The 25,969-nt window shown below is 37.2% G+C and overlaps 1 protein-coding gene across 1 annotated transcript; it reads right to left on the bottom strand.

Moving 5' to 3' along the window:
* LOC143863278 (Galactose oxidase/kelch repeat superfamily protein) lies at positions 1-25,904 on the bottom strand. The gene is made up of 16 exons (XM_077373962.1): positions 25,778-25,904; positions 25,590-25,687; positions 22,831-22,969; positions 22,714-22,742; positions 22,028-22,124; positions 21,888-21,943; positions 21,657-21,764; positions 19,580-19,636; positions 11,836-11,927; positions 9,323-9,407; positions 8,417-8,569; positions 5,298-5,398; positions 2,770-2,949; positions 2,578-2,681; positions 1,462-1,552; positions 1-285 (listed from the first exon to the last, which is right to left on the bottom strand). Exons 1-16 carry the CDS (start codon positions 25,843-25,845, stop codon positions 226-228), a joined length of 1,518 nt encoding a protein of 505 aa, XP_077230077.1. The 5' UTR covers positions 25,846-25,904; the 3' UTR covers positions 1-225.
* Between the last annotated feature and the right edge of the window lie 65 nt (positions 25,905-25,969).

The following is a 25,969-nucleotide window of genomic DNA, read 5'->3' as shown; positions in this document are numbered from 1 at the left end:
TAGAAATAAGACTGATTTAATATGAGAAATAGACAAAAGGAAAGTAGGAAGAGAAAAGAGAGAAAGTAAGGGGAAAAGAGGCTAAAACGTCAAGTGAAGTACCCCCACAATGCTTAAAACATTGCACCCATCTGTCACAATAGTATACTAATCAAAGAAGCGTAAGTCCTCCTTACAGGCACATAAATTTTCTTAGAACTTTTAGGAACCTCTGCAACCTGTTCTTCAAATTGATAGAAGCTGTTTATACTCGCTCAACAACTTTGGGATATCATCCATCCGCAACTGAAAGAATGAGAAAAGGTAAAGTTATAAGCTGTTGATCTAGTACACATACACTACCTACCTGGCCATTTGAAAAGTTACAAAAGCTAGACCAACCAAAACCATAACAGCAAGGATAAAAAAGTCACAAAATAAATAAATAAATTTGCAGATTGGTTATGCGATATCCTTGGGTGAATCTCCACGTTTGGGAACCTCAGCTCTGGTTCTTCCAAAACTTAGTGACAATACCATTTTGGCGATAAAATATCTTCTTACAGCTCTTCATACAGATGGGCACCTTGTAGAAACATTTCTCCAACTTAATCACCTAGTTTACAACCCAATCCCTTAATTTTTACACATCCGTTTCAGTCATATTCCCTACCACCATAGTCTACATCATCCCAGCATCCTTTGACAACTTCCCAGCTGAAACTCCAACTTGCATATGAAGCCAACCGGAAAATTACAGACATCTTGTCCCAACTTCATTGATTACTGAGTAGAGATGCCAAACATGAGAGAAAATATTGCAAAAAAAAATTGGCCATCTCTTGTTGTGAAAGATGGCCTAGAGTGGAGATGCCATCTAACCCCATTCTGGCTAACAAAGGCAGAGTAGTATGATGGCTTTCAGGTCAGGATTAGTACTCACCATCACATTCTGATATTGATACTTGATAAGTTCTGAAGCATCTAGGATAAGATTCCGAGGTGAAGCCGGTCCCCAAGTAGAAGATTCACAAAACCATGGTCTGGCCTCATTGCCAGTCTCTAAAGATGCTATAATGCTTTTTCTTGTGTCATATTACATGGTATCATTCAACAAGAACAGCATTCAGTTTTTAACTAAAAGATATCCTTGGCTTTATGAAACTTAGATATATTTCAACTTCAGGTACGATGTAAATATGCTATTTGGATATTGTGCATTGAGTTAAGCTCTTAATACAAACTATATGAAAGCCTTTGTGCAAGGGCCATATCTGGTCATCAAATCCTAGCTAGTGTTCCCAGCATACAACTAAATATCATGACACATGCAGTTTCGACTTAATTTTTTTATTTTAGGTACAACACATAACGTGATAGACATGAAACATGATGGAACAATCATGACTCACACGAGATGAAATAGAGTAAAAAGAGATGACAAATTGATGGCCTTCACCTTGAATTTTACGAGATCCATACCTGAGAAGCACTTTTAACATGATAAAAGCGGCGAGTCAGTTGTCCAGAAGGCCCGGATTCCGCAGATAGCAAAAGAGATTCAGCATTTCCACTGCCACATTTCAACCAAATAGGATCAGAGTGACAATCACACTGAAGACTTAAAAAGAGTTTAGATGACAGATGTCAACTACAACAGATGTAAAGTTGAAGGGCAAACACAACTAAAATATCATACCAAAGAGTGTACAAGCACAGAGTATGAGAATCCCCAGAACTAAAATATCATATCAAAAAATTTATAATTCCCAAGCAAATATGCTACTCCACTCTCTTGTCTTCTCATTTTTGTGTTCATTACTCATGGCAAACTTGGAAGAAAGGTTGCCAGTTCAAACCTTGAGGATTGATCTTCCAAATTAAGGCTAGACTTGGGAAATCACTAGAGAGTTAGCTTCCTGTTAAACATGATTTATTGGCCAAAAAAGCCCATGCAAGAGTTGCATTATTTCCTATCACAGATGTATAAGGTCCATGGACATGAGTATTCCCCTTCAATAATTTTAGAGGTAAACGGTTGAAGGTTGAAATGTGAACTACAAATATCAGCTAATCTGAATTGAGAAAATCTTGGAAAATAAATTCCAGATTTTTCTTTCTTTGTTTGTAATCCTTAAGGACCATATCGGCTCTTTTTTCAATATATATCATGTTGCCATTTAATAAAAAATAAATAAATCCAGATTACAGCTACGTATTTATATTAAAAGCACAAGCAGTTGGATCATAGTTTTCACTACATCCTACTTGCTCAAACATTCATTGTCAGTTTCATAGCATTAAACTTAAAATTAAAACTTAGCTAAGGGCTTGTTTGTTTTAGATTATGACAACCGATTGTGGAGTCCCTAACCGATTATTAGACTAAGATTTAGTGCAATTTCCGGACCAATAATTGGTTGCCATAATCTAAAACAAATAGGTCCTAAGCTTTTAATCTGTTATTCCAAGAATCCAAGTAGATTCATTTATTTTTAATGGTGGAGCCCAAGTAGATTTCATTTTGTGAAAGCAGCAAGATCATCACAAACTCCATGATGAAAGTGATTCTGAACAAGGTTAAACAGAGATGCTTACAAACTGTGACGGATTATCAGCCGTTGATAGTCTCGAAGCAATGGCCCAAGCTCCCGCAGCTGTATTGACCTTGATGAAGAATTTTTCCAATGTTCACGAAGTGCCTGCACCACGCCCATTCCACCACAATAACCTTGTCAAAGAAAGCTACATAATAAAGACATCATAAGATACAAGATATAAGAACTAGACCTGAATTTGTGCTAGCTGATCAGTGCTAGAAACTCTTCCTCCAACCAACCTTGATGACAAATCAAGAAATTCTCTGTCCCTTGATTCATCAACAACATTAAGCTCCGGAGCAGAAGGTGAAAGCAAAATTTCTAATTTTTTTTGTAACTCTACAACTGGAGATCCTTCCTTTTGATTTTCCTGTAGCAGATACAGAAGGTTGCCATATTCCAAGCTGTGCTGTGAGAATCTCACTTAGATAATAATTCCTATATACATATGACAGGAGTAGAACAAATCAAACCAAAGGGATTGAAGGAATGTGGTGAAAAGAAATCCCTCAAATAATTGTCACTGGCTTTCCAATAAGAAATGAAGGTTTAAAAGCTAAGGACAATCAATTTTTTCAAAAGAAACATGTGCTACACAAGTGTGTTGGAATTTGGATAGCCGTCTATTTGGCAATTATGACAGAAAAAATAAACTGCAACTTAACCCTATACTTATTTCTTAGGTTGTATATTTATATAGTTCTCGCGCGGGGGGGGGGGGGCGTTGGGTTGATATTTCCACCCCCTGTTGGTTTTTCTATATGTCCATGACCAGTTGGCACTGGTAATCCATACTGTGTGTGTCTGTGTATAAAGGTAAAACCATCTTCTCCTCTGCTGCTGTGAGTATGATCAACCCTCCCTCCATGTCCAAAGACTTTGCAACAGACTGTCTGTGTCGCCATTGAAAATATCCATAGCTACACTTGTGTTGCCATGCAATAAGGACTGAGATCCCTACCATCTAGAAGAGAGGGCGCCTCACTCATTGATCACTTGGCTTCTAAAATTGTCAATCTTGGCTTCTAAAATCCCATCCCTCCCTCCCGCCAGGTAACAAGGACGAAGATCACTAGCATCTATAAGAGAAGCTACCTTCTCATTTATCAGTTGGCCTCTAAATCACCATTTTCGATCTCCTTCCTTCCCTCTATTACTAACAAAGATGTGTAAACCCCAGCGACAGGTGAGCTTTGTAAACTTCAAAGTTCAAAGATGCTTAGATGCCCATATTTAACCAGGACATACGGGAATTTTTTTTTTTTGAAGCAATGTGATTCAGAGCGAAAGCAGATCAAATATAATTATTATGAAACTAAAAGTTGCATTTCATGGCTCTAAGGCAGAATCAGAGACTAGTTTAGTGAAAAGAAAGGGAAGCATGGAAATGAGCTTTTAATAAGAGATCAACTAGTAACATGATCTTGTCTTGATGAAAGAAAATTTCCACGATCCAATGCACGAGTGGTGATTTTGACCGTTGATCAGATAGACCATCACAAGATAGATCATCACAGGGTGCCCAGTGGGTCCAGGTCTGAGGCCGAACGGAGATCTAATTCGCAAGATTGAGGTATCCAAAAATCAATGCCCTAAAGAAAAATCTTAAGAACGTCTTTTTTCATCATACTTGATCAAATTTCTAGAACCATCCAGGTCACAAGGCAATAGGCCGGACTTGTGATGGGCAACAATATTTATGGACCCGGTGGCCGTACATGCGCCAGTGGATCCATGTCATACAGGATCATTCTCTATAACGAAAAATATGCTCGTCTGAAAAGATAGTTTCCAATAAGAACAGATGAATGCTGACAAGGAAATGTGAAGAAAGGAAAATAGAGGATGCAAATAAAAGAGAAGGAACAGAAAGAAGGTATTGTATTGAACTGATAAGACAAATAAATTGGATCTGAAGTGTCCAAAAAGTAAATCCCAAGTCTCAACACCTGTTAAAAACTGGGTAACTAAAAAACAAACAAAATCCAGAGGAAGGCATACCCATCTGATGAAAAATATTATTGTATAGAGATCCTTGATGGCCTAGATTTAGAAACAACTAACTGAGACTGGCCTTTTTGCACTCTCATCTTCATTCAAACCAGAAAGTACCGGATTTTCTGGTAGATATATATATATCCCGTCCCTAACAACATAGATCTCTACGATAGGAAGGAATATTGGAGTGAGAGTGATCCTCTATTTTCCTCCATCCCTTTCGTGGAATAAGTGGAGAATCAGTTACAAAGAGGGATGACTAAAGAGAGAGTGAGAAATGAGCGATGGGGAAGCTTCGACCACATGCATGCCAGTGGAGGAGGAGAAGACAGTTTAGCTTTCTTCTTTTTCCCTATAGACGAAATGGGTTACAAGGCCTAGCCATCCCAAACAGGTACGAAAAACAACAAGTTTAAAGAAGAGTTCAGTCCTTAGGAAAAAATCCCAAAAGAACCTATGCCGTCCTGTTGTTGCACTGACAGGAGCTATGACATTACAAGGTGGGTGTCTTCCAATCGGAGGGAAGGGGTGTCTTCCAATGGAGGCATTCCCACTAATGGGATGGGCAGAGAACATGCATCTATCCTGTGTTTTTATGAACTAATATTATATTATATTATATCTTCCAATATTAACATATAATTATGAGAAAGTTTGTCCATGGTTACCATGGTTTGACATTGATAGAAATCCATGTCTAAGTTATAAAGTTTGCATCACCTTGAGTACATATTGAGCTGAACCGCTTAACATGGATTCATCCTTGTTTTCAGGAAGAATGTTTGGAAGAGATGAGGGCAATCGCTTTGCAATAGGATCATCTGCAAACCAAGAGAGAGGAAAACTACCCTGTGAATTTCAGTAGACATGGAGCTACAAAACAAAGTAGCATGGAACATCATCTGCAGCTCTAAATGGAAAAATCAGAGGCCAGTCACAAAGATAAAGCTGAAATGAGCTAAAACATTTGATTCCTGATGCTTGGGAATTGTGATATAATCGTTGAGAGTGAGTGAGAGACTTCTTTTTATTAAACAAATGGGTTGTTTTTCGAATCTTAAGGCACAGTACAGCCGAGTCCCAGATATTCATGTTTCAATATGCCTTTACATTCTCTACCAAAAACATTTGTGTCTTTGTGCATGCAGATGTTTATGTGAGCATGTACTCTTGCACACAGTTGAATGTAATAGCAGGAGCAATGGCAAACCTTTCGGAACATTTTTTAAAATAATCATTAAATTTATCAAAACTACGGATCAAAATATGCATATTTGACTCCTTCAGCATATTATAAAAGGCACCCGCTGAAGTTCGGAGGACATTTTGTCCTCAGAATATGCATGTTTGACTCCTTCAGCATATAATAAAAGGCACCCACAGAAGTTCAGAGGGCATTTTGTCCCCACCCCAACAATTTCTGCAATAATTTGTCTTTGTGTCTCAAGTTGTTTCAGAAAAATATAGACATGTAGCTCTCACGAAAGCCCTAGCACAGGTTGAACAATGCCATACTCCACGCAATTTACAAGTGTTCGTGTCAGAAAGACATGAGGTCTAATTTGGAGTTGGTGGAAGCTAATTGCGTTCCGCCGCCCTTGGACGCTCTCAAACTAAATTTTCTCGGGTGCTATATAGGAGTTTGGGACCAGCCACAATGGGCAGAGTTATTAGGAATGCTGTGGGGAAGATCGTCGAAGCTTTCTCTGGTACTTCCTGCATCAAAGACTCAAATGAAAGGGAAATCAATGCCATTTTAGCTGGACTCCAAATCTTTAAGAGGAGCTTTTGGGTCCTTTATGGATGGAAGGAAATTCAGCGAACACATTTGCATGGGTGTCAAGAGCGAGCCCAGGTTCTATGCATCTTGCAAACACAATTCTGGTAGTAGTGTATCTTTGTAGTGAGGTAGGGACCTCCTATAAGCACATTCCAAAGAGCTCTAACAATATGGAGGATACCCTTCAATAGACCGAGTTGATAGGGCTGAGATAAGCGTGGGACGAATGATCCTTCTATTGGAGTATCATCCTTTGCGGTGATTAGAGGGAATTTGGTTGTTTTAATTTTCTCAATTTTTGAAGTTCATTTCGCTGTATTCGAGGAGGACCATCTAGTACCCCATGTGTCATAACCTTCTAATTTTCAAGAAAAATCTTGTTATCATTCAAAAAAGAAAAGAAAAGATGAAGACAGACATGAGGTGTCACGTGGTGAAATATACCTATAATTACATGATAGATATATTATTTATCAAAATTAGTTCACGAGTATAACTCATATACAACAGATAAAAAGACTATAAAAAAGGGAGGCCCAGTGCACGAGGCTCCCGCCATTGCGGGGTCTGAGGAGGGCTAGATGTACACAGCCTTACCCCTGCTAATAAATATAGGTAAAAAAGACTATATAACTAATATATAAATATTACTAAAAACCAACAAAGGAAAAGATAAATCATGATTTATCCTTAACAGCTGCATTGATGTGCAAGAATAATGACTCGAGTGCATTAAAATCTTAGATTTCATGTTTGGAAGCCCGTTTGAACTGTGGGGCCCTTTAACTTGGTTAAAAATTGACCATTGATCCAGGTATGCAACGAAGTAATCAATAGCTCTCTCTCTCTCTCTAAGTCTCAATACACACACACACACATAACCCAAGCAAAATAGAAGTCAGAGATTGGTTTCGAAGTACATTCCTGTTCTCTTTCCTTCCAGTCTTTTGAACCACTGGTATGAAGGACTGCTATGCAGTCAACAGCTTTGGCAGAAAGTAAGTCCATAAGAGAAACATAATATTAGTATGACAGGATTATATAGGGTACTTAAGACATGATAGAAGCAGAAAACAACCAAATGCCACTAGGAAATGATCTCAAAGTTGTGTTCTGGGCTCAACAGTCTGACAAATACAATAGTGCAAATAAGTAAGTTCAGAATGAAAACAGGTTTTCCATGCCTATTTCAGAGTTCAGACTGTCGCCCAAAACTGCCTAACAGTGTCGAATTCTCACATAGGTCTACATACCATATGACGATTACATGAAAATTGGCACATTATACACCTTGTGAAATAAAGCATGCAGACCCACAATTCACATCTCTGGTAAAATAGATCCTATTGTTTATGTTGTAGCAGAAAAAAGAATAATCACATATGCCCTGTTTGGTTGCTTATTTTGGGGAGATCATCCACAGATGATCTTCCGAAGATCTTCCGAAGATCTGCCCAAAGCATGTTTGGTTGCCATTTTGCACTTTGACCACCAGACTACTTCTAGATATCATTATTGTTTTTTTTCTTATGAGGCGCCTACGTGGCGGCAATGTTCCCCCCCCTAATCTTCTCCCCTTTTTTCACCAAACTGGTGAAATTTGTGTGGGGAATTAGGAAATGATTCTTGTCTTATTCTTTTTCTCTCTCTCTCTCTCTCTCTCTCTCTCTCTCTCTCTCTCTTCCCTTTCCCTCTCTTTCGCCCTATATTTTGGTAACGACACCCTACATCTTCCGCTAATCTTCTCGCGCAACCAAACACTACTCACAAATCTTCCTCCTAATCTTCTCCCCATCTTCCATGCTTGTCTAATTCTCTTTGACTTCTTCTTCTCCTAATCTCCCAGCCATCTACAAGCAACCAAACAGAGCAATAAGAAATATCTAAGGAACTAATGAAAAATGTTGGATGTGATCAGTTCTCTACAAATAATAGTAGAGCCAATGCAGAAGAGATTTATCATTCAATCATTCCGTTCAATCTATCGAGAACATAGACACCTACCACCAACAACAAAAGATTCATTTCATTCCACTCTACATTAAAAGAAAATAAATACCTTCTGGAACTAGCCACCACAGATCCCCAAAAGTGGACTTCCCATCAAAGCCACCAAATAACAAATAACGTGGGCCAATGCAAGTCATAGAATGATAAGCTCGAGCAGGAGGTGGTTCATTGTTGGTAGGCAATCGCTTCCACTGCACAGAAGCTGAATAAGAACCAACTACCCATGTAAGACCACTATGAAACAATTAGGAGATGCTGAAACACGAGATTCATAAATTGATTTGGACAAAATCAAGAAAACAAAAATGAAAATCAAGGATGTCTGGAGCATGTTACTGGTGGGATGCTCGGTACCACAAACTGACAAATAGGTATGATAAATAAAATCAGGTCCCTTGGTACAAAATATGAGATATGATAAAAAAAATCCAGGTGTACAAACCAATTTACTCAAAAACAAAAAAAATTAAATTACTATTATTCATGTGACAGTCAAATTTATAACTAAATTCATACATAAAATCAAACTAACCTTCTAATACCCCAACAATCTGCCCTTCCCACCCGGGCACATTGGGCATCTCCAACAAATAAATAAGTGAAGTCCAAATGGCACTGAACTAACCCCAAAAGGAAAAAAAAAAGTGCACCAGGTCCTCAGCCAAGGATATGCCTGGATATGGAAGTAAGGATGTGATCATCCAAGACCAATTATATTAACACCAATATATTTCCTTTCTGTTTGCATTATCTAGTGGTGCTCCATATAATTGAAGACCACACATGTCGTTTCAAAAAAAAAAAAGTATCACTCATTGATCACTTGGTAACGAGTTGAGAGCTAAAAAACAATGCATAGATCATTGAATGGTCTTTATAGCTAACACATGGAGGAGGCTCCTTCAACATTCTCGCTTTGTCGAAGAGGTATTCGAACTTATTTGTAAACACTTACCCCTGTCCAAAACAATGCAGTCGTTGTAGTATATGTCGTATCGACTCAACCACCCACCAGTTCCATGTCCGCCAAATAATAAAAGCTGTGAACACATGAAACAAGAGAATGTTACAGTCCCAAAACATTCTTCTGTGCAAACAGAATAAGTATGAATACACAAATACACTTCAAAAGAAGCATTTTCAACCTGGAAAAGTCAGCTTCATTTTTTTTGGATGACATAGGGTATCCCCACCCCAATTTTTAGGGAAAAAGTCAACATCATTACTTCAGAAAAACTGAAAACAATGCTTTCTGATGGATCTGAAACAACACGACTACCAAACATCCATCTCCAGAACCACTCTTTGGTCAAACCACTAGCAGGATATCTTTTTTTGAAAATAGCTTTGCTTTGACATTTATTGACAAGAAAAAGTTCTTTTTTACAGACAAAATTCATTATGAATAGTTGGTAAATCATTTATGTGCTATGCCAAGACATGTGGCATTGATATTTAACAATAAGAGGTAATATTTCAGACCGAAATGGACACGCTCAATGGTAACTCATTGATTTTTTATGCCAATCTTTAAAGCGTAAGACCCAATGCTAACAGCTGAAACTCTAATTCCCACTTTTATAGATGGTTTTCTATTCTCAATATACGAAAAGCCAAGTGTGGTTGTTTAGCCTACCATCGAGCATGAATTTAAATTTCCTCCGAAACTGACACGAAACGATCAAAATGTTTCCGTTTCTGTCCCCATCGAAATGAAATCTCAATGGATTCCTTCTACTTCATTATTTCCGTCGAAACAGGAATGATCGAAATGACCGAAATACATAAACAGAGGAGAAATATTTTTTTGTAAGCCATTTTACTTTACATTTCATTTCATTTCATTAATGTAGAGAATGATATTTGGTAGGCAGTATTATTGGACTGCAAAATAACCATGTCTTATGCATGGAATGTCAGATCGGCATTGGACCAATACAAGCTCGTATCTCTATGTTTGACATAGAATTGAGGTCCTTGGAGGGATGAGTGATCGTTGTACTTTCTTATACGTCATTACATTGTACTTCTTTATTGACTTTACTGTCCAGACACGTGCGAAAATGCATGTCACTAGGAGTTCGATGTGATTAAGCCATTATCAACGGCTATCTTGATTATGTGATAGTTTCAAGGTATGTATTTATTCTCATTCTAGCATTTTCTTAAGTTTCATCTTAAAATTTCATCATTTGCATATGCTTACATACGTTTCTGTAAGTACACAAAATTTCCAGTGAATTTCCATCCGAAATTGAAATGTTTCCGTTTTCATACCGACTGAAACCGAAATTTAAACCCTTGCCATTGAGTTTCATAGCAATTACCGGAAGGAATACCATCCAATGCTACATGTCCTTATTTATTAGAAGCAATCAATTCTGGTAGGGACTGTTTCTAAATGAATGTGCCATAAACATGCCCTACACTTTATCTCGAACCACCTGATGCTCTCTTCCTTATGTCGTTTGGTTACTGAAACATGATGCAATCTGAATTTAAGACTTCCTATGTGATGGTCCAAGAAAGAAAGATAAACCACGGTCTCCTTTCCAAAGAAGACACTCATGTAAATGGGAAAAAATATCAGTTTCCGACTTTGCAAGTCATGGTTTATCTTCTGGATTTTTTCTACCATGGGATAGTCAAAATTTCCAAATGAGGGACTTTTGAATACATTTGTGTGGGTGTAAACCCCATCCCATATGATGAGCATTAGGTGTTATTGATATAGCTGCTTATGTGCAAGGCAATCCAATGGATTTAGGTTTTCTGAAGCGCCCACATCGATAATTCAAGTATTGTATACGTCATTATTCCAATCCTTTGTAGGAACTACCCGTAATACAGAGCTAGGAAAATAGCTCCATCTATCATAAAGAGATTCATTGTTCCTAGCCCATATTCTCAAACACGGAAAAAAAACATTGGCTTATCAAACTATCAACAGAGATCGGATTCACGCCAGACACTTGGCCCCACCAACAAGGCAAGGCTAATTTCCAGGCCCTTTCATAAGGTTTGGAGCTGGGGCAGGCACTGGTCCATCCTGAACCCCTCCATTTTGCAGTGCTAGTTATTGGAACACAAATATAAGAATTAAGGATTAGTCTCAAACTTTATATTCACCTCTTATGCCTCTTGCATGGCCCAAGAATTTGCGGGGCACTTCGAGTAAGGCTTAAGCTTCGATGCACTCAATTTACTTGTGAACACTATGCTGACCCATAGCAAAGTATCATGCACTTAACATCCATTTGAATAGAAACAAGAAGGGGGCTGGCATTGGCACCCTTAAAATTAGGAATGCCACTCATGTCTAAGCTGGAAATGCCTAAATTTATGAGTGGCAATACCATTCCCCAAACAAATAATAGGAACATATGAGAAAAATGGCACAAGAAGGTGATGCATGAAGTGAAACGAGGCAAAGAAGAAAAAAAAGGCAGAGATTTGAGATATCATTACATAATGTCCCCAAGAAAATATCGTATGGCCACAACGTGGAGAAGGGGTTTGGCCAGGAAGCTTCAACTGGGTCCAACCTGGTGTCTCATTCTCTTCCTTCCACAAGAAAGACATATTTACTGTAATTTAGTAAACAAAAGAGAAAGTGATTCCAGCAATAAATAATGGGAGATGATCTCTCCCTTCCTTCCCCCGCCTGCGGCAGTACGCATACGCCCCCCTTATAACGTGATTTGACGTGAACAGTGGGCAACTTTAACGCTTTTTGACGTCAAATCACATTACAAGGGGGCGCATGTGTACTGCAGGGGGGTGAAAATATCATCGCCCTAAAGAATGAGGCATGGTGATATTTTAAATGACATGCATTGCACTAGCACCCATATGTGCAACTTTAATCCCATGAAATAAATAAAAAATGTAGTCAGAAAGAGAATGGAAACAAGATAAAAGGAATGCAAGCAAAAGGAAAGTAAGCATAAATAAAAAGATGATTAGCACAAGCAACAAACATGAACATTATTTGCAAGCTTACAAAGAGAATATTGAAAAATTAGTATGTCACAAGTTTGGCATGTAATGCTACTTGTCATTGAAGTAGAACTTATGACACAAAATTTTGTTAATTTGATGGGACTAAATACATCATGTAAGCAAAAGACAACATGTGTACGTCTCTACACTTGAGAGCGCAACCCGCTTTTCTTTTACCTTTTGCGCTGGTTATTTACGAAGGATACCCAACCAACCCATCATACTCAAAGTCGGCAAGCCTTAGATAATGAGTCCGAAATATAGCTAGTCCGGGTAACAAAACACCACCTCTTGTCATCTGGAGACTCTGACTCTGAAACTGATGCGAGTGAACCTCTCTTCTCTTATCTCCCTCTTTCTGTTTACGCTAACTAAATATGACTTTGAACATTCTAGTTACTATGGGATGAAATATAAGTCTCTCAACTGCATACATGTCAAACCACTCACCATCAAAGATGTGACAATCCTAAATTTCATTTTTCAGATATAGATCACCAACTTAATCCTTTAGTGGAGCACAGAAAAGGATGCAGAATCTTTCAAGGATTTCCTAGAATCATATCATAAAGAAAATAGATGACACAAGGGAATCAAAAGAGAATATATGAAATCATCCTCAAGGCATAGAACTAGAAGTGACAATGTCAAGCAAATTTTCAATAAATCAGTTCATTTGTGTGGCCCTTCTAGCTGCTAGATGCACTTTGGCGGGCAGATTGCCAATAGATCAACTAAACTTACCATAGCACTGCAATAATATCACACATAATGGTTTAAAGTTTCAGTTGAAAACAAGACCTTGAGTTGAAACTATACTATGCAACTGAACAGGTGTTTCAGGATATTTTGGTGTATTTCCATTATTAAAAAATGTTTAGACTGTTCGGCAACAAGATTAATGGGAATCACGTGGGCACTTTACCAAGTGCACAAGGAAACCATTTTCAGGAGGAAAAACTTATCTAGCCCTCATTATCTTCAAACTTCAAACTACCTACATTCTCATGTTCAAATCAAGGAAAAAATCAATTTATATGATTAAAACTGATTGGAATGTAAAATTGAAACATCAGACGAATCTGACTATTCATAAAACAAACATTTTAGGTATTTTCCTTTTGATGTATGCCTTTTGGATGATTCAGAAAGTAAATTGAAAATTTTGAGCCACATTTATGATATTATCATAGATCCATGATTTTGGCACCAGATCCACGTATCTATGGAATCATCAATGGTACATTAGTACTGTTATTGGTGAAGCCTGATCTTAGTCTAATCTGGAAAGTACTGTACACTAGGGGTAGTTTTGTACTTTCATGAATTAGGGTTTTTCCCTTTATTGTAACGCGTTTTCTGAACGCCGTATAAAAGGATGTGATATCAGGAGACGCTATATAGAGAGGTGTGAGGGTTTGTAATCTCTTCTTCAAAATAGTGGAATCGTTGGCTTGTCGCTCTGCCGTGGACGTAGCCCATACCAAATTGGTCGGGTGACCCACGTAAATTTGTGTGTTCTGTGTGTGAATCTTTTGTTTATTTTTGCATCGTTAGTCTGCTGCGTTGTTAATTCCTAACAACTGGTATCAAAGCAGGGTTGAAAAGCGAATCTGACAGGATTTTCCGCTTGAGTGGGAGCGATGGCAGAAGATGGAAAATCGAAAGTTGAGAAATTTAACGGGCAGAACTTTCAGTGGTGGAAGATGCAGATCGAGGACTGTCTTTATCAGAAAGATCTATATCTTCCGTTGGGCAAGAACCCGGAAGTGATGAAGGTTGAAGATTGGAAGATTTTGGACAGGAAGGCGTTGGCTACGGTGAGGTTATCTCTCACGTCGCAGATGGCCTTCAATATCAAAGAAACCACAACTGTTGGAGTCATGGAAACCCTAGCTAAGTTATACGAAAAACCCTCTGCGTCAAATCAAGTTTCCTCACGAAAGAGTTATTTAATATGACGATGTCTGATAACGTTTCCGTAGCCGATTATTTAAATGAGTTTAATATGATTATTAATCAATTTCAATCTGTTGATTTGACTTTTGATGATGAAGTTATGGCTCTGTTGTTCTTGTGTTCTTTGCCAGAAAGTTGGAATAACTTGGTTATGGCTGTAAGTAATACAATCACAGGAAACTTGGTATTCAACGATGTTGTCAGTTGTATACTGAGTGATGAGATGCGCAGAAAAAGTTTAGAGGTCTCATCTGGCACTGTTCTGTTGGTTGAAACAAGGGGCAGACAACAACAGAGAGGAAGTACTTCAAAGGGCAGAAAGTCACAATCCAGAGGCAGATCAAAGTCAAGTGGAAAAGGGAAAACTAAAGGAAAAATCAAAAGAAAATGCTGGAATTGCGGTAAGACTGGACACATGAGGAAAGATTGCTGGAACGAGAAGAACAAAGATGAAAAAGGTCAGCAGAATAATGATGATGAAGCAAACATAGTGTCTACGAATGATGAGGTATATGGTAATTTGTGTTTATCTGCATCAGTAGATGTTAGATTCTGCTGCTTCTTTTTATTGTACTTCTCATAAGCATTATTTCATGATTATGCTTAGGGTGATTATGGACATGTAACCGTGGAAAACGAACAAGAATGTAAGATTGTAAGAAAATGTACAATTTTGTTAAAATTGTCTAATGGTGGCCACTTAAAGTTGGAAGGGGCACGCCATGTTCCCGACTTAAGGAAGAATCTCATCTCAACAAGCAAATTGGACAGTGAATGGTATTTCGTTGGTTTCGGTAATGGTCAATGGAAGATTACAAAAGGGTCGCTGGTAGTGGCCAAGGGTAATCTGGTTGGTACTTTGTACATGTTTAATGTCACTAATGATTATATTGTTTCATTAGCTTCTATATATGGGAATACTACACTTTGGCATCATAGGCTTGGGCATTTGAGTGAGACTGGCATGAAGAACCTACACTCAAGAAATCTGCTACCTGGTTTGAAAGGGGTTGATTTTGAGTTCTGTGAAGATTGTGTGTTTGAAAAGCAGAAGAGAGTTAGCTTTCTGAAAGGAGGGAACAAGAAGAAAACAGAAAGGTTGGAACTGGTACATTCAGATGTTTGGGGACCAGCTCAGGTAAATTTTTTTGGAGGAAAATCTTAATTTGTTTCGTTTATAGATGATGCAAGTAGAAAAACATGGGTTTTTGCAATTAAAAATAAATCTGATGTGTTTGATGTTTTCAAGAAGTGGAAAGCACTTGTAGAAACTGAAACAGGAAACAAAGTCAAGTGTCTTAAGACGGACAATGGCAGAGAGTATGATGATGGAAGTTTTAAGAGCTACTGTTCACTCAATGGAATCAGAAGATTGGAAACAGTTCCAAGGATACCACAATAGAATGGGGTTGCAGAGAGAATAAATAGAACCATCCTGGAGCATGCGAGGAGCATGAGGATTCATTCGGGATTACCTCAACAGTTTTGGGCAGTAGCAGTTGACACTGCAGTTTTTCTGATAAATCGAAGTCCATCTAGCGCATCAGATGGAGGGATTCCAGAGGAGGTTTGGACAGGAAAACAGGTAAATTACTCTTTTCTGAGAACTTTTGGTTGCATTGCTTATGCCCATGTTGATAAAGAACAGAGGAAGAAATTTGATCCTAAGTCTATTAAATGTGCATTTGTTGGATATGGTGGTGATGCATTTGGTTATCGTTTGTGGGATTATGAACATAACAAAATCATCAGAAGTAGAGATGTGATATTCAATGAGAATTGCATGTACAAAGATAGACAACAAAAAAGTAGAAAAGATGAAACAGAGTTTTTAGAATTCGATGAGATTGCAGGTGGGGTCATACCTAGCGTGCAGGAAATTCCAGAAAACTCAGATGATGATTTTCGAAATTCATATGGTGAGTCTGCAAGCAGTTATGGTGATAATCTTCAAGTGCAGGAACCGGAAACTCCTATTCTTAGAAGATCTCAAGACAGATTAAACCTCCTGAAAGGTATTCTCCTGTTTTAAATTATGTTTTGTATACTAATTCGGGTGAGCCATAATGTTTTCAGGAAGCAATGCAAGATGATTCCAGAATAAAGTGGGAGCAAGCCATGAATGAGGAGATGGCTTCATTGAAACAAAACAAAACTTGGGATTTGGTGAAGCTGCCATCTGGAAAGAAGGCATTGTACAAAAAATGGGTAGACAGGGTGAAAGATGAAATCAGGGGAACAAAGAGGTACAAAGCAAGGCTTGTGGTAAAAGGGTTTGCACAAAAGAAAGGTATTGACTTCAAAGAAATATTTTCTCCCGTTGTTAAAATGACTTCAATTCGTATTTTGTTGAGTATTGCGGCTGTAGAAGATTTACATCTTGAGCAGTTAGATGTTAAACTGCTTTTCTCCATGGTGATTTAGAAGAAGAGATCTACATGCATCAACATGAAGGGTTTGAAGTCAAGGGAAAGGAGAATCTGGTTTGCAAATTAAATAGGAGTTTGTATGGCCTCAAACAAGCTCCAAGGCAGTGGTATTTGAAATTTGACAGGTTTATGCAAGTTCAAAATTTTACTAGATGTCAGTCTGATCACTGTGTTTATTTTCCAAGGTTTGAAAATGGAGATTTCATAATTCTTGCATTATATGTAGATGATATGCTTGTTGCAAGATCAAATATGCAAAGAATTACAAGAAGAATTTGTCCTAAGTCTTTGACATGAAAGATTTGGGTGAGGCGGAGCAAATTCTTGGCATGCAGATAAGGAGAGACAGAAAGCAGAAGAAACTGTGGTTATCTCAAGAAGCTTATGTCGAGAAAGTATTAAAGAGGTTCAACATGGATAAGGCGAAGCAAGTAGCTACTCCATTGGCAGGTCACTTCAAACTTTCAAAGGATCCGTGTCCGTCAATAAAGGAAGAAAAAGAGTACATGGCAAAAGTGCCATGTTCTTCAGCTGTTGGAAGTTTGATGTACGCAATGGTAAGCACGAGACTGGACATCGCACATGCAGTGGGAGTTGTCAGTAGGTATATGCAGAACCAAGGAAAAGAGCATTGGAAGGCAGTTCAGTGGATACTCAGATTTCTCAGAGGTACGTACAATTATTGCTTATGCTTTGGGGGAGCTGACACAGATGTGCAAGGATATGTTGACTCAGACCATTCGGGTGATAGAGATAGAGGAAGAAGCACCACGGGATATGTTTTCACTGTAGGTGGAACAACAGTCAGCTGGATTTCAAATTTACAGAAGGTGGTTGCTCTTTCATCAACAGAAGCAGAATATGTTGCTATTACTGAGGCTAGCAAAGAGATGATTTGGCTTCAGAGATTTATGGAAGAGTTGGGTCGAAAGCAAGAGAACGGCATACTGTGGAGCGACAGTCAAAGTGCTATTCATCTATCAAGGAACTCAGCATTTCATTCGAGGACTAAGCATATTCAGTTCAGGTATCACTTCATTCGGTCAGTTTTGGAGGATGGACAACTGAAGCTTGACAAGATTGATGGCAGCAAAAATCCTGCAGATATGTTGACAAAGGTGATTGACAGGGAAAAGTTGGGCCTTTGCTCAACTTTGATTGATCTTCATGTATGATTGATGGATACGAGAGCGGTAAGTCATGAGAAGTGAAGCTATTCAGTGGAAGTGTAGATATCAGTCTTCAAGTGGGAGATTGTTATTGGTGAAGCCTGATCTCAGTCTAATCTGAAAAGTACTGTACACTTGGGGTAGTTTTGTACTTTCATGAATTAGGGTTTTCCCTTTATTGTAACGTGTTTTTTGAACGCCATATAAAAGGATGTGATATCAGGAGACGCTATATAGAGAGGTGTGAGGGTTTGTAATCTCTTCTTCAGAATAGTGGAATTGTTGGCTTGCCGCTCTGCCGTGGACGTAGCCCTTACCAAACTAGTTGGGTGAACCACGTAAATCTGTGTGTTCTGTGTATGAATCTTTTGTTTATCTTTTGCATCGTTATTCTGCTGAGTTGTTAATTCCTAACAAGTACTGCTCAAATTAACTTTTTATATTTAATGGTTTTTTTTTTATGTTTTTTTTTATTGTGATAATATGTAACAACATTATATAGGCATGAATATCGCACTAGATCAGTGCATCTATGACAATGATGAGTGCACCAATAATCAAGGTTTTGAATTTCGGTTCCAGTTGGCACGGAAACAGAAGCATTCGGTTTCGGAAACATATGCGGTGTAATCAGGATATTGTTCCTTCTAGGAGGAGATTTAGTTACATAGAAGAGAAGGAACAGACGGCTGTCACTTGCTCAAATGTTGAGGCAGCATACAGAGTTGAATCCCAAGGTGCACGTGAGTTTTCTATGGCTTCATTCCTTAATCTCTGAGTTAAGTTTTTCTACCAGTGGTCCAATGTCACCTCATTGCAACAACAAAGCTGCTATCCACATTGCATCTAAATTTGTCCTTCATGAGTAACGAAACACATTGAATTGGATGTCAACTTTGTTAGGGTGAAGATTTGTGATGGGTCCTTGGTGCTTCCTTAAGTTCCCTCATAATAATTGGTCGATATCTTTACTAAGGCCGTTGGGCCTTCTCTTCTTCAGGAGTCAAGTATCAAACTGGGAGAGTCTCTTGTCACGTTTTATATGTACATTTTATTGTTTCCCCTTCATTACGGATACTTTAGTCATTGTAATAAGATAATCTCTTTGATGTTAATGAATGGCAAAGGGGATTCTTTCTCTCATTATGCTTTCACACACATCTTTCTCTTTGTTCCTATCCTCACCTCTGTTTCAAAAAAAAGAAGAAGACCTCGTGATGAATCTTAAATGTACAGTACACATTCACAGTGAATTGAATGTGAAATTGTAAAATGATCAACTTAAAAATGATTTTATACAACCATCACAAGAAATTAGAAGAAACATATTACAATTACCCAACAAAAAATGTGCTAGTCAAGATAACAAATCAAAATGAAGATTTGGGATAGAGAAAAGGAAATGAATGCCCATAACTCCTCTTTTTTTTGTGAGAGCACCCCTTATCTTTTTGCTTTCACAAGTCACATCTTTAAAATGACAAAAATGCCCTTACTCGCACAATAATCAAGATAAAAAAAATAGGGGATAAACCAGGGAATAACAATGGATAAAAGAGTGTGGATGAGAAAAGAGGGTGCAGATTCAACTCCAAAAGAAAACTTGAAAAAAAAAACATGAAATTGGCATGAGCCAAGGGACGTTGATATTACCTTCTTCAAACAAGCCCTTTAAAGCCCATAAGTCACCCATGATAGGTCCACCACCTCCTATCAAAGTTGACAAACAAATGGACAAGCATCATTGTGTACCTTAAAAATATGTATGGAATACAGATCAAATGTTGGCCAATGCATTTCCTTTTTTTAAAATATATATTGGCACTCATTATTTTAAACATAAAGAAAGGAATGCAATTATCAAAACAAAGGTGTGGGAATATAATTTCCTTCAAAAAATTAAACATGTGTATATATAAAAATATCAGTGTAATTCTTCTTAGCTCAATCGGAAAAAAAGTATCTCCACATAAGATTATCACCTTATTGCTGCTTTTTTTTTCTTAGAAAAACTGTCATCACCTTATTTCTGTCAAAGTCCTTAAAACAAAGAATACAATGAAACATATAGCAGAAGTGGTTTCTTAACCAAATCCAATCACTTCCTAGCTATGTATCATACAGTGAAGCCAGTGATAAGATGTATTAACGCAGGTTACAATCTTTTGTGCTCACATACCAATTTAAAACTCAATGAAATGCGAAGGATGAGATCTCAAGACAGAATATAAACTATAAAATGAGCATCCCACGCTCAAAGAAGGGAAAGAACAAGTCAAAACTAACTTTCAAAGAAATTGATGGATTCTAGGGGTGGTTTAGCATTTCATATTTCTTAAGTACAAATATACAATGCGGTTTTGTGTAGAGATACCGTACTCATTCTTCACTCTTCCAGCTCACTAAACATGTATATGGTGAAATTATTTTTTGACTATTTTTTTACCCTAACTAGTGTTTTTTTTTTGTTTGAATGATTTGACCCCAACTAGTATTCCGACATCAATTTCTGTGTCTCTTCTAACTTGAATTTTGTTCTTAAATCCTATATTTACTAACAAGTATAATGTGGGTATGAGCTTTGTCTAAAAGATGAAAATCCTGAACTGAAAGAAATCCTCAAATCAGAACTCAACATTTTTAATCACAAATAAAGGAACGTGGGCTCTTGTGGGAGGGAGAAAATAACACATATTTCATTTTATTTTCACGTACTAGATTTTGTGGTTAATATATATCATACAATAACAGGAGTAGATAGTAATAGACTCTCACAGGAATTCTTCCCTTTGTTCTTCTTATTTTCCTCTTCTTTTCTTGTTCCGCTATTCTTTTTGGTATCAAAGTGCTGGATCTAGGGATGGACTCATCACCTTTGGATATCCTGATGTAGCTCCATTTCCTACACTCCAAGATCAACACTTCTACCGCTTGATTGGGGGGAAAGGATGGAGTGTTAGTGTTTGGCTATATAGCTTACCATATTAATCCTATGCTTTGGTCCATTTAAACTAGTTAGAATTATCATATGTTTCCGATGATGTGTTTGGGAAAGGAACAGATCCATATTTTTTCGCTTGATTGTTTTCTTTTGATTGGTGAAAGTTTTAGTAATGAAAAGGAGGCAGGAGTCCAATGATCGAGATGGTTAAACGAAAATAATGCAAAAGCAAAGTATGCAGAAAAAGAAAGAAAGAAAGAAAAATGGAAAAGTATCACAATAACCGATACATGCTCAAGGAGGAAGGTGATCGAATAACTCTGTCCTAACAATCAAGCAGACATGCATATCACCTCTAATTTGTATTCGACAAGATAAGAAAATACATTGATAGTTATTCTGTAATAGAGAAGGAAGTGGGGAAACAGATCATTGTGCCATATGTCAAGTATAAAGGCAACTTACTGACATTCTTACACGCAATCAGAAGAAATAGGCTTTGTGACATTCTTCTTAAGCTGGGTATGATTGACAGCTATGATAAATGAGATAGTTAATATATTTTTAACTTGGATTTTATTTATTTATTTATTTGTATGAGTGTGTGGGTACTTCATTTTTTAGTAATGGCATTATCTGTCATTTGTAAATATCCATTTAAATAAGATCGAATTGTAATACACACACTCACAAATTCTTCCCCTTTTTTATTTGTATTTTCCTCTTCTCCTTTCCTCATTTTACTGGTTCCAAGAAGAAATGGATGAGAGACAAATAATGACAATTTACCTCTGCCACCAAAAACAAGTAACCGTTTCTCAACCATAGTGGCTGTATGTCCACATCTTGGCGGTGGCAATGTTCCAGAGACTGATAACTCTGTCCACTCAAGTGATACTGTTCCAGAAAATATAACATAGAAAAAAATAGTTAAAGAAGTTTCCTGAATTCAGGTGTAGCTCTACACTGTATGATGCCAGTAAAGGAGAATATGTCAATATCATAGACGAAAGAAGTTACTTGTGTCTAAGATATACACATCTGACAACCATTTTTTACCATCCCAGCCACCATACCTGCATTCATTTAATATCTGGTTAATTTTGAGACAGAGAAGTTGACACAAGGGCAAATCAGGGGATTGTTGCAACAATACCCACATGACAATTTTCCGGTTTCCAATAGCTGAAGCAGCAGCAAAGTCTCGTGCGGAAGGTAAATCTCCATAACTGGTTAATTCCGACCATTGCCAAATATCTGAAACAAATATAGTATGGCCATAGGTAATCAGGCAGTCAAATTTGACTATAAGCATCCAAGTTCAGAATGAAATCAAAGAATAGTGATAAATTGACAGACAGCACTGTCTAGCAGAGATTTATTTCCACACACTGCGTGATTTTGTAAACTAAATAAAAGGACACTAAAGATGTGTATTTGAAAAGATTTCAAAAAAAAAAAAACAAAAAAAAGATTTGCACTTGCAACGGTTACAGAGACTCGATACAAGGAACAAATTCAAATGGAATGAATTTGAGAAATACTGTATCAGTACGAGCAGGAAAAGTTAGCTCAAAAGAAGGTGAATTTGAGAAGAGTGAAAGGTTGTAAGAAGTTAAGAACGAGAAAGATTTAGGATAAGCAATCAAGATGATGGTGCTGGAGGTGGCTACAAACAACCTAGGTAACCTTATGGAGTCTTGAACCCAATTCTAATCTCATCATAGATAGGCCTAACCCTTTGGAAGTACAAACTCTATACTGATTGACTACCTATTTTCAGAAAAAAAGAAAAAGAAAAATACTTCTAGCATGCAATTCAATGACATTAAAAGTAAAAACATACCAGTATCGAGCATCCAAAAGTCACCTAACCTGGAGAACCAATGTAATTTTGTCAGTAGCATGTGTATGAAACCCATTTCACTTTAAGCATAGAACCAAAAATCAGAGGTGCACAAACCGTTTGCCTCCAGAACGTCCACCAAAGATGAACATATTACAATCAATAGCAACTGCAACATGAAATGCTCGTGGGCTCGGACCCACTTGCCCATCAGACCCATTCCCAGTGCACTCCGGACTAAACCATATTTTATTCTCTGAAACACCCAAGAAAGTTAAACCGTGTTAGAAACATTTGCATGTCAAAAACAAATGTCAATGCACTGATGCGCATGAGCACATTTAGGGTTACGGTTTTTTACCCATAAATATCAAAGTCATATTTGAGACAAGCATTTCAAATTATTAAGAAAACATTAACAGTCCAAGACAAGTTAATAGCGTGAGGATCTGGCTACTACTTCAAGTATTTAGTTACATAACATGTATGCAAATCTTTCACTTAATAACAGATTGTAATAAATAACAGCAGTATGATATAAATTTCATATGAAGTCATATATCAAGTGTTTTAATCCCCACAACATCATGTTACCCACATTTTAACGTATTGGTCTTACATGCAGTTATATACAGCCCAACAGGGAATTAACTATAAGTTTCCTTATTCTTTCAAGATATACCAAAGGGTCCACTTCCATCATTCAGTGTGCTGTGGTACACATTCAATTATGCTATCAAAACACTATAACTAACAGTTATGGTATTCAAAACACGAGGATTTATACGGTGTAAGCCCTTATAGTCCCTTATTTTTCAAAAAGTACTGTACAGACCACACTATAGGATGATCCAAACAGTCCATATGATGGGCCATAGCATAAATAGGTTGTGCCCAAAAAATCATTTCCATAGGATGATGTTAGCCCTCCGATCTATAGAACGTAAATAGGTTGTGCCCAAAAAATCATCTCCATAGGATGATCTTAGCCCTCCGATCTATAGAGGTTTCCATAATAGTGTGGTCCATACAGTACTTTTTGAAAAATAAGGGACTAAAAGGGCTTCCACGGTATAAAATCTCTACAAAACACTATACCTAACAGTTCCTCAGCAGCATTGATTTGCAGCTTAAAAGAACGTGTTTTTCAGGCTTTCCCATAAGTAGTTATATGCACAGCATCCAAAAAACTAATCCCTCTCAAGTTCTTTTCCTCTGATAATGATTCCTGATGCATTTCCTCACCATTACGATACACAACGCAATGTACCTATTTTCAGTGGGTCTGTGATTCGGCTTAAAAATGCCACTTCAGTTGTACCATTTCAAGTGCTGTATCCGTCACTATCTCATCGCAGTAATCTCAACAACTTTCAAACATATAATTACCCAAATTTCATTGTATTGGCCTCGTAAATAGTTATACATAGTTTGACAATAACATTGGGTTATTTTCTTTCCATTCAACACAATTACCAAGAAGATTAGTTCCCTGTTTCCAAACTAGCATTTGGGTTCATTTTTACTCTTCCAACAGATTCCTAATACAAGTTCACTCAATCATCTGATATGTTGTGTCATACGACTCTATAAATGGGACTCTATTTGAGCTTTTTTCTAAACACCATAACTTAGAGCATAATGTTATACACCGTATTAAAACTCACATGTTTTGTTTTTTCAGATCCCTGAAAGGTTTACTCCATCATATGATGCACTGTGAGAGATAGGCAGTTCCCAGTAACGATAATTTAAATACAGTAGCTACTTCATCATGCCCGAAAAATAGCTACAATTCCATTGAGAGTTCGAAATCCAGGCCCGAAACAGATTAATAAAGGGAAATTAGTGCAGATACATATTCAAGCAGATCAAAAGAACCAAATTATGGTGCAAAAAACGGCATAACAGAATACCCAAAAATCCCGATTACTAGTAAACAATTTCTAATTTGAGATTTGATTATGTTAACAGAAAAGGAAAACAATGGCCGTTTGGATACATGAATTTATAATCGAGGATTGTATAATCCTGAATTTTACAAGCTAAAACCTGGATTTAAATTTTAAAATGCTAAAACCTAGATTGGATTTTAAATGCGTAAATAAGGTGTGTTGCCACTAAATCTTGAAAAATTTAGCTAAAATTAGGGTTTTATAAGCTGAAATCTAGATTTAAAATGCTAAAACCTTGATTTTAAATGCATAAATAAGGTGTGTTGCACTCAATCTTGTAAAATCTAGCTAAAATCAGGATTTTACAAGCTAAAACCTAGATTTAAAATGCTAAAACCTGGATTCTAAATGCGTAAATAAGGTGCCACTCAATCTCGTATAATCTAGCTAAAATCAGGATTTCATAAGCTAAAACCTAGATTTAAAATGCTAAAACCTGGAATTTAAACGCGTAAATAAGGTGTGTTGCCACTCAATCTTGCAAAATCTAGCTAAAATCAGGATTTTATAAGCTAAAACCTCGATTTAAAATGCTAAAACCTTGATTCTAAATGCTTAAATAAGGTGTGTTGCCACTCAATCTCGTAAAATCTAGCTAAATTCAGGATTTTATAAACTTAAACCTAGATTTAAAATGCCAAAACCTGGAATTTAAACGTGTAAATAAGGTGTGTTACCACTCAATCTCGTAAAATCTAGCTAGAATCAGGATTTTACATGCTAAGACCTAGATTCAAAATGCTAGAACCTGGATTCTAAATGCGTAAATAAGATGTGTTACAACTTAATCTTGTAAAATCTAGGTTTTAGCTTACAAAATCCAGGTTTTTACAATCCTAGATTATAAAATCCATGTATAAAATGTAGAATTAGAGCCATAAAATTAAATTAAAAAATGGAACGTGAGGGGGAGAGGATTACCCGTGTCATAAACGCAGATATCATTAAGAAATTTCTTCTCAACGAGACCACCAAAAATGACGATCATTGATTTTCCGACATTGACAGAGGTGTGGCCACTGTAAATCAGAAATCAGAAGAACCATAAGGAAGATTAGGGTTTTTAATAAGAAAAAAGAAGATTAGGGTTTTTAATAAGAAAAGATTACCTTCTAGCGTTAGGAATTGTTCCTCCGAAATCAGAAGAATCTGCACGAACCCAATGCATTTTCTCCATCCTTTTTCCCCTCCTCCTTTCTTTCAAGGTCAAATTGCAACTGTATGAGATATGTTTGTCATTTTAACTGAAAGTGAGGGTAAATTTGTCCTAAAAGAAATATTTCTCTTCCCAATTTTTTTTT

Source organism: Tasmannia lanceolata, unplaced genomic scaffold, assembly GCF_043159265.1.
Source record: "Tasmannia lanceolata isolate RefF3 unplaced genomic scaffold, GAP_Taslan_0.1 ptg000044l, whole genome shotgun sequence".
Classification (NCBI taxonomy): Eukaryota; Viridiplantae; Streptophyta; class Magnoliopsida; order Canellales; family Winteraceae; genus Tasmannia; species Tasmannia lanceolata.
The sequence above is the reverse complement of the archived record's forward strand: the minus strand, read 5'-3'. Positions and strand labels throughout refer to the sequence as shown.

Bases quoted from the DNA above. Each gene is read 5' to 3' on its own strand.
- LOC143863278 (XM_077373962.1), bottom strand. From the start codon at position 25,845: ATGGAGAAAATGCATTGGGTTCGTGCAGATTCTTCTGATTTCGGAGGA. The intron at 22,743-22,830 runs GTTTGTGCACCT...TTGGTTCTCCAG, and splicing joins GGACGTTCTGGAGGCAAACG to GTTAGGTGACTTTTGGATGC. The intron at 21,765-21,887 runs GTAACTTCTTTC...TTTCTGGAACAG, and splicing joins TGTGTATATCTTAGACACAA to TATCACTTGAGTGGACAGAG.